Genomic DNA, 10,096 nt, shown 5'->3' with positions numbered 1-10,096 from the left:
ACTGAAAGAGGAAGGAGAGAGGAGAAGTGGCGTGTGGCGCGGGATCGTTGGCCTGTCACAGACAGAGAGAGAGAGAGAGAGAGAGAGAGAGAGAGAGAGAGAGAGAGATACACATAGAAACATAGATGTATAGAGAGCCTCCCAGAACGAGGGGTTCACTCAGAATGGCCCACAGATATTGGCCTCACTCCCAGAAATTTCCCCCAGAGCAAAAGGTTAACTGTCAGTCCCCCGCTAGGTATAAATAGAAGTCTGCCCTCCAGAAAGGCGTGTTCAGAGAGGGGGTAGACAGAGGAGGGAGGGGAGGTGGGGGCAGTTCCTCATGATCCCAGTGACACAGGGGTGGGGGGTAGTTTCAGGGATTTTTCGGGGGAGCAGAAAGGGGAGAGGAGAGAGAGGGAAGATGCAGCTGAATACATTATAATGGGTCTGGAGACTGACAGAGACCCGGACAAAAGAGTGTCCTATCTATTCAACTTGGCCGTGACAGCAGACACAACAAATGCCATCATCAGCACCCCAAAAAGCTTCGGAGCAATTGAGCTGCGGCTGCATTTGACACCCAGAAAAAAATAATCAGAGCGCCATTGTTTTACCGAAGCTGCTGAGACGTGTAATTAGGCTAGTGTCTAGTAATCAAAGGCAGAATTAATGGCCGAAGCTCAGCTGCATTATGTATGTTTATATCACTGGGAGGGAAGCTGGAGAGTGTTTAGTTTCATTATTTCTGGTTTTACAGATGGTATCAATATGTCAGTACCATACACATAATTATTCTATTCATATATAATAAAACTAGTTGTAAATCCCTTAATCCAGTCCCATATGCAAAGTAATGACTATAGGAAAATATCCTTATCAGGTGTTTTTATTTTTCACTTAAATCCATGGTAGCAAAAATGATACACCGCTGAAATATCAGACACACAGAAACTCCAAAACATCGAAACAAAAGGTGCTTCACAACCTCAAAAAAAATAAAGCTTCCTCTTCAGTTTAACACACCTGAATGTAAGCAGATTCAACCTGAAGTGATCTGCCACAAAAAAAGTATTTGAAAAAATAAATCAGGTTTCTTTCGACGGTGCAACTAAATGAGATGTTTTACAACAGTTTGACACAATACATTTTTTTATGTCGTCTCTCTGTTGAGTCATTGGTATAGACTCTGAAGGCATGTAATCTCTGACACACAAAACAAATATGTTATTGCTTTCTTTTGAAGTATCCACACTGCATATACTTACAAGTTATAATTTTGTTTTTAGCCATTGTCAGAATTAATAATAAATAAGGAAGAATAATTGGCTCACGTATACTCTGATTGCACTTAATCCTCTAGACCCCCAAACGCTAACTAACATACTGTAGGTCTAGTATGGTAATAATACCTGTCTGTTCACATAGGAAAGCCATTATACATGAGCAATAATGTCATTATGTTTATACAAATGATCAAACTAAACTGTTATAGTGACAAAAGCACTACATTCTATAATACAAAGGCAATCACAGATTGCAAATCTTAAGTAATAATGTCCTGCCCTCTCCTTCACCCGGTGTATGTTCCCAAACTATTATCGCTAGTTTGAATTTGGAGTGGGAAATGTGTATGATCACAAATACATTTAACACCTGGTCACAAATTGAAAAAAAACCTCACTGTAAAGTGTTTTTAACTAGTTTAAAGCAACACTAGAGAACTTTTTGTACCTTAAAATAATGTTTCCAAAGTCATTTCAGTGGTTCATCAACTCATAACAGGGCGAACGGCACTTCTGCATTCGCTTTGCGGCTCTCTACCGGCTATAACCGCACTATGAAAGTTTGCCAGATCGGGTAGCCGATCTGTAGTCCGAATGAGGCATAATAGGACAATTCCGCTTCCAACCTGTAGGAGGACCAAAGCGGAAAAAGGTTCTCTAGTGTTGCTTTAACAGTGACTGACAGATGCTGGCAAAAGCATTTGTAGTATACTCCTGGTACATTCTTCCAAAACACGGTCCACTGTGGTGGCTTTCCTCACTCTGATAAAAAAACAAAATGCACATGGCATTGTTTTTCAATCCAGACTAATGCTTTGACTAATGCTTCCTTCTCCCTACTTAACAATACTCTGTCTGTTTGTCTAAAACCTGTTAGCAGCAAACATCTCTATGGTAAATATGTACCAATACAATTCCCCCCACTGCTAGCTTTAGCTACATATTTACCGTACAGATATGAGAGTGGCATCAATCTTCTCATCTAACTCTGAGCAAGAAATTCAAAATTTTCTTTTCCCTTTTCAAAATGGGAAGCAATATTCATTATTAAAACATACAGTACATTTGGTTTGGGGTCATTCAAAAACGTACAAAATAAATACTTAATTTGGCTGGGAACATACATCTCCCCTGGGCCCCAGTGACGCAACTGAGGCCACTGAATGCATTTCTATGCGAGAGTGAAGACATTTCCTTTTTTGCCCACTCATACAACATTTCCCTTTTATGATCATTATATATTCAGGCTAAAAACAAAACAGTCTTTTCCGCTAAGACCAGAATGCATCCACACTAAAGCACACGCGCACGCTTCCACTCCATAAACTGCAGAAAGACACGTACTTCCAGCGTAAAAATTAAACCAGTCAACAGTTCACTTCAAAAAACAAACAAAAAAGGCAAACACTGTCCTCCTGTCTGGTGTGAAGGAAGCCTTAATGCTAATGGAGTAGAACAGAGGTGGGAGGGAGAGGCTGTTTGGCCACAAGGAGGTATAGAGGACATGGCACGTTAGATGAGGGGCTTTTCTGACCCGCACTTTGTTATAAGATATATAACAAAGGATGAAGTCAAAACAATTAGTCTTTTTCTCCTGTTATTCTCCTCGTTCTTCGCATAACTTGTCCATCTTTACATTGGCCGTCCTTTGCCTGCTTTTCTGTGTTTCCACTGTTCAGTCCATGTGGGGTTTCTCGACGCCACCCTGAAGGGAGATAGAGAAGTTGCCTGGCGTTAGTCACACAATAATCAATTTAAAGTAATGCAGCAATTAGAAGAAATACATGTTAGTATATCTAGAGTTGCCATAAATAAAGTGGTTCAAGTTTATGGAGGGAATATTTATTCATAATTCAAATTGAAAGTCCAAATTGAAAACGACGCAAGATCAAATTAAAAATAGTAATATTTTACTACACTACTAGGAAAAATCATGCCATAATTAAATGTGAAATGTAAAAGCTTAAATGGAAATACTTAAATTAAAATCTCAAAAATAGAAAAAGATTTTTTTAGCCTTTCCCCTTTATAATTTTCAATTTGACATTTTATCTTTTGAATTTTATGTTTTACATTTGACATTGACATTTTAAGATTCACCTTTTAGATTTCAATTTAACATTAAGCTTTTCATTTAGAAGTGACAGGTGTCAATTTAAATGAGGAGGCGTGGCCCAACGGCTGGTGGGGGGGTCTGAAACCACTTCCAGTATTACTGGCCGCCGGTAAGCGATCCCGGCCACCGCCAGCTGGCCGTCAGCTAAGACTGGAGCTTCCAAGTCCGACAACATATCGGAGCAAATGTGCAATTGGCCATCAATTTTTGTAAAACTGCCCATATTCAAACTGTACACAGTTAATTTCTCGCATAAAACAGTCTCAGAAATGAATTTAGTTGTGAAATAGCAGACGGAAAAAGCAAGTCTCTTTGGACTTTCAAATTTGAATTATGAATAAATATTCCCTCCATACAAGTTGAGCTTCTGGGTTGTAGCTAAAGCCTTTTTTTTGTAAGAACTGAAGTAGATTAATGATCCTCATGGTGAGAGAAGTCATCAAACTATTGTTATGTTCTGATGACAGGGAAACGGCCTCAGGTGACTATTTTAAGACATGATTCACACGTGAACGCAGTTTTAGGTTCCTGTAAACTCAAAACTGCTGCTTGAACCAAACTTTGTGGACAATTTCCAGATTTGTTTTAGCAATCAGTAGCTTTCAAGTAAATATGGATTGCTGCTGACCATTTTGGGTGTCAAGGTTATGTTTAAAGAAAGCAACATGTTTATTTCAGTTCCCTTTATTCGGAACATTTGTTTTTTTCACTTATTTTGTAAAATAAGGAAGAGAGTACTGCTTGTTCGACATGTGAAAACTGCATAATGCTTTTTTTCATAGCTCATTTTACCCACCACAAAACATTCTAAATATATTCAGATATAAAAGGTCTCAGCAGTTCGTGTATTGAATATTTTGCTCACGGATTCCAAAACAACATATCTGTTTCACTGTAACTGGCTTTAACCCAAAAAAAAAGAAAAACTTCTAATATCTTTGTTTCTTAAAAGAAATAAAGTCTCACTGCTGATCCTTCTCATAAATGACCCACTGGAGCGAAAGAGAGAAAAACAAAACCACGAGTGCCAACTTGTGCCAACATTCCTCAGGCCTCATCACAAACAAAAACAACAAGTAGCAAATGACCCTCTGGTCAGCTGAGTCCTGACTGGCTCTGTGTCTCACCACAACTGTGAAAAACAACAGCCCTTAATCTGCTTTCACGCTTTCGCTTGAGTCAAACTGAGGGAGTGACAGGACTCTTACTTTACAGACAGAATGAGGTGAGGCTTCTGGGCACAAGCTTAATGAAGACATCAAAGCTGCCTTGATGGGATAATTATGACTTTGCACAACTTTAAACCATTTTGACAATTTTATCGCCTGTTGTGGTTCAGCTTAATAATTGCAAATGAAGCAAGCATGGTGCAAAGGAGTCTTTTGAAGTCTGTTCCACAGTTTAAGGCTCTGACACACCAACCCGACGGCCGACCTTCGGCAGAAAAGGCAGTTGGACTGATCAGTCTCCCCGAGTTGGTCCAAAAAGTGCCTCGGAACACACTGAAGCGACACTGACTTGAGCGTACGTTCTGCGCGTGTGTGAGACGTAATACGTCTCCATAACAGCAGGCGGCGCTAATCTGTATTGTCGCCCAAAAAAATGTAAACCGGCAGCTGATTGGACGATCACGTCACGTGGGTCTGGCTGCTCCCGGATTTTACAACTGGGCATAATGGCGGCTTCTTTCGGAATACGATCTCATATTTTACGAAGATAGTTCACTGAAACGTGTTTTTACATTACAACATTTTAAGCGAGAAATAGGCCATGCAGTTGCTGAATCTGTCTTCATTTCAGATCGACAAAGGTCAGTTTGAAAGATTTTCGTCAGATTTTGAGAGGCGTTAGTCAGGCTCATCCCGCTGTCATTTCTGGGTTAGCGCTCCACCAATCAGATTGGCCATTGAGTCAGACCGCCCGCATTCCGATTCAACATGTCAAATCGGCCCAAATGAAGGCTGATGGCCCCACTGACTGATGACGGCACGGAACGCACCGAACAGACTCGAGTCACTGACCTCGCCAGGCTGTCCGACGGCCGATAATTGGGTTGGTGTGTCAGGGCCTTTAGACAGAGTGCAGAGGAGTTCAAGTTCAACAGATATCAATTTCTGAAGGCTGATGCTGATAAATGGGAAGGGGTATTTTCGTGCAAATATGAATGACTGGTGTTTACCCCTGAATTAGAATCATGGCAAATTGGAAAAGCCTCTGTATCAAGAGTGGCTTTCCACTAAAAACTACAGTATTGAAACGGATTGGTCGCTGTTTGAAAGAATAGTTGACCAAACAGCTAAAACTGAAGATGCCAACATTTGACATTCTAAGAAATAATGAATGTAGTGAAATATTAGATACAAATGAATGCAAATGTTCTCTTTCTCTTATCACTGTATCTATCAATAACGCACATCAGATCAATGTTTGTCGATCAAAGTTTTTTAACAGAGGGGGGAAATAAAAACCAACTAGCAGATAGTAAGATGAATGCTAAACTTTAGGGGCCCAAGCTTGATTGCTGTCGTTAAAACATGTGGATTGTGCTGCATGAGTTGGATTCATTTATCAATTTTGTTCCCATTTTTGGAACTTTGGAAACAGCTTCTGGTCATGTTGTTTTTGAGAGGGCTAACACATAGCAGCGCTCACTCACTCATTGTATGAAGCCAGGTGTCTTGAAGATGACTATAGATTAGAACCAGACTGATGCTGAATTTTTGAGGCCAATACCGATATCAATATTTGAGAGGTTACGATGACATATAAGCAGATGTTTGTTCTCTCACAGAAACCTTTTTTTCATAAGGAACCCCTACATTTGGTTATTAAAGAATTGTGAAGAGATTTACTGCACGGCACATTTGACAGATGAAAAATAAACTTAAAACTCAAATATCTTTGACGCTTAAAAGATTACATATTCTAAAATAGTTTACTAATAGTTTTACTTTACCATGGCAAGTTGGCGTCCAATGTTTCCCACGGTAACACCGCCTGAGAAGAATATGCATGGGAGCCAGGAGCGTACATACAAGAAGTCTGGAGACGTATACCTGAAAGAGAGATACAACTAAAATTATTAATTATATAATTATAATGAAATAATTCTTAATAATACTGAACAGGTTTAGCGATGCTCTTCTGTAGCTAATCCTGACCTCTGACCTTTTTGGAGAGTGTCAAAATAACCCACAATTCCCCTCCAAACTAAGCTAAATAAGATGTTGATAGCACACAATGCCACAACTCTTAACAGAAAAGGCATCTTAAAAGACATGCCAACGATCTGTGTGTGGGGAAAACAAACTAAACATGTCATGCTAAAAAATACTCATCTGCCCTAATTTTTTTCTCTCCGTTTCTACCTTGTATAGTCAGCAGGAGCTGCAGCTGCCATTTGATCCTCTTATCGTGAACAGCAGTCCCTTTTTATTTCTCAGCATTGCATTTTTGATGATATGCCACTGCAGCCAGTTAGACGGCCTGTTAATTAGACTCCCAGAGACGAGGGGACTTCCCAAAATATAACTTGGTACTTCAAGCGTTATCTGTCACGTGTTTTTTGAGGTAAATCATACAGGTGGGCGTACTTCCAGATACTTGAACTACTTCCCTAGAGGCTTACTCTTACAGGTATTTAATTAACTCGTAAACCAACACAGTTTTTGTTGTGAGTGTAACATGAAACCAGAAAGCAGACATGACAAAGCACTGGTGATTAATTGTTGTAGACTGTTTTGTTTCCTCAAAAGGGAAAACCTTGACAACTTTTGTTCCCCTTGTATAATGAAACTTATGGCTAACTTACTGGTAGACTCCGTTGTAGACCAGCAGCTGCGTGAACACAGTAGCTAGGACGGCAGTGGTGATGCCCAAACCAAAGCCACTCCTGGATCGGTCGAATGTCCACCACAGACCCAAGGACAAGGCTGCCAGCGTAAGGGAGAGCTGCACGTTGTTGGCAAAGTCTAGTTTCTGTGATACGGGCCAATTAAGGACAAAACCAAACAGTGTGATGCTAGCATGGGATTAGTTCTTACTGAAATATTTGTATGACATGCTGGGGCAAATCTCTTCTTACGGGTAAAGCAAGACATCCTGTTGCTTTTTAGATACTGTCCAAACTATAGATAGAACACTACATGTTCCACATATTTATAAAAAAACTGAAATAATCTATATTAAAGAATCTACAAGGCGAGTCCTTGAAAGGATACAACACTGGCGTGGTTGATGCCGACGAACACTGCGATGCACCTCATGACGCTGGCCCACTCCCTCTTGAACTTGTGCGGCTCTCCCAAATGGCTGTCGAGGCAGGGATACAGCAGGCCGACAACAGCTGTACAGAAGGAAACAAACAGACCCAAATTACACAAGATAAGCAGACATTTTGGGAAACGCCAGCGGACACATCATGTCATGGAGCTGCTGTATGGGATTGTTTTATTTGCTGAACATGCACTTCCATAATTAGTCTCTTTTAGACACCTGCATACACTTAAAAAAAAAAAAGTACAGATTTGTGTTTTTAATTGAGTCTCTTGAACTATGTATTTTATGCTGTTTGTCTGTTGTTGTCTTCATGCTGTTATGCTGTTGTTTTATGTTTGGTTTTATGTAATGTCGAGCTCCTGTTTTCTTTTGTACACCCTAATCTATATTGTCAATGAATTAATAAAAAAGCCCAAAGGTAATGTCTCCAAATCAGTTGTTTTGTGCGACCATGACTCCAAAACCCAAAGATAATCAGTTTACCACCACATAAGCCAAACAAACAAGAACCAGATATTGTTTTGCATTGTTTTCTTTTAAAATGATTAATTATTGGACAGGAAAACTTTTACTGTAAAGTAAGTAGGCCTATTGAGTAGGCTACTGAAAGCAAATAGTTTACACAATGAAGACCTTAAACAAGTTCCTAAATGACACTGAGGCACATTCATTTGGCACTGATTGATGTCAGACTGTAAAAACATGAAGCTACTTTCATATTCTTTCTGCCCCGCAGCACATGGGAGGAGGAGCCGACAATAGTCATATGTTTTTTTTCCTTCTTTCCTCCAGTTCCTGGTTAAAAGTACCGCCCCCTCAGCTCACCCGTTATGACACAAGCCAATGAGCGTGCAGCTCACCTCGTATCCGGCTGTTGCGGCCAATCACAGTTCGAGAATCGCTACCATCTGTCTTTTTTTATATAACTGACTGCCAGACAAAACCACGTAGACTAGTATAGCATTAGAGAGGAAGGCTTATATAATACCCAACAATAACAAAGCCGAATGGTGATTCATTACCACATGATCATACAGTAACTGATAGCAGTGGCAATGATAGAAAAGTATCGTTTTATGTCTTAAAATTTGCACTTTTTTACAGCTTAGTGTGGTTGTGCCATTTAAATTAACCTCACATAGGCTAGCCTACATGATTTCCAGACGTCTGGCACCCATAGGCCTACATGATTTATTAAGTAAATTGTAAAGGCTTTATTCTTCCTTATCATGTTCTCTTCATATGGAAAAGACCACTTCACTGTATCCCCTACCCTCTTTGCATTCCTTTGTTCTAAACTTAGCAGTAAACTACTGATAACCTAAGACAAACTCTTCCACAGCCATTTATAACGCACTAATTCACATTTTGTTCTCCAACCAGCGTGTTGTCTACTCACCGGCCCCTGTGCCGCAGCAAGGAGGGATCCACCAGGCAGACGAAAACAAAGTTGCCATCACCTCCTCGGGAAACAGGGTGACATGTCTTTGTATCTGCAGCAGGTTGAGCACCAGGGCGAGGAACGCTCCGACGGTGAAGAGGACAAGACCCCGGCGGATGAGGTTGGCCGTCCGGACGTCGTGCAGAGAGCCGTAGGCATTGCTGAGCACCGAGGTGATGATGGACATCATTTCTTCAGCTTTGTGTGCTAACCAGTTAGCTCCAGATGAGTGCTTAGTTTCAATTCTTGATGCACAGGAGCAGCTCCAGCAGTGGTCCTCTAGTCTGGGCATTTGGCACTTTTAGCCTAGAGGAGAATTTGATACATGTTTGTGACAACATAGATGCATTTAGTTCGCAAGTAGAGAGATACATTGTTGCAAGATAAAAGTTATATTAGCAATGGTTTTCCCGGATTCAGCAAACAACTGAATAAGTTACTGAGTAAATGCTGGTCCTTACCTTGATTTCAGGACGTCTTCACTGTCTGGTCCAAAGAGAAACCTCCACTCCTGATCATTCGTGCCTCGGCAACTGATTAAGCCAGCCTTGTTTTCCTGCTCGTTACAACAAGGACTGAAATCACGTTTTTGTTCACATCATCATTAGCAGACACACACACACAGAGAAAAACACAGTGCTGCTCAATTCCACAGCACAGGGCTCATACCAGGGACAAGACCTTCCTCTGCAGAAAACAATCACAGCTGTGTCGGGTGAGAATCGGCAGCCAATCAGAGCGCGGCGGCTGATATGACGTGGCGCCACCCCACCGCCCCCTCGTCCGGGACAGACGCTCAAACCAGAGAGGCTGCTGGAGAGCTGAAGTGAAAGTGGAAACAGAGAACTATTTTAAATGGCAGCCAAACACCTCTTACTATAAAGAGCGTTTGGAGAGCTGTAATGAAAAGCAGGGATGCTCTATTACAAGATAAAAATGGGATATTATAAGAGCAAACAAAATACAAAAAAGGTAGCCAAATAAGTCATGATATTC

The 10,096-nt window shown here is 40.8% G+C and overlaps 1 protein-coding gene across 1 annotated transcript; it reads right to left on the bottom strand.

Annotated features, from left to right (window-relative positions):
• Window positions 1-852: 852 nt before the first annotated feature.
• Window positions 853-9,799, bottom strand: insig1 (insulin induced gene 1). The gene is made up of 6 exons (XM_078280498.1): window positions 9,562-9,799; window positions 9,059-9,406; window positions 7,602-7,726; window positions 7,193-7,359; window positions 6,338-6,437; window positions 853-2,970 (listed from the first exon to the last, which is right to left on the bottom strand). The coding sequence occupies exons 2-6, from the start codon at window positions 9,390-9,392 to the stop codon at window positions 2,941-2,943; spliced, it is 756 nt and encodes a 251-aa protein (XP_078136624.1). The 5' UTR covers window positions 9,393-9,406; window positions 9,562-9,799; the 3' UTR covers window positions 853-2,940.
• Between the last annotated feature and the right edge of the window lie 297 nt (window positions 9,800-10,096).

The sequence above is a fragment of the Sander vitreus genome, chromosome 22 (assembly GCF_031162955.1).
Source record: "Sander vitreus isolate 19-12246 chromosome 22, sanVit1, whole genome shotgun sequence".
NCBI classification, from domain to species: domain Eukaryota; kingdom Metazoa; phylum Chordata; class Actinopteri; order Perciformes; family Percidae; genus Sander; species Sander vitreus.
The sequence above is the reverse complement of the archived record's forward strand: the minus strand, read 5'-3'. Positions and strand labels throughout refer to the sequence as shown.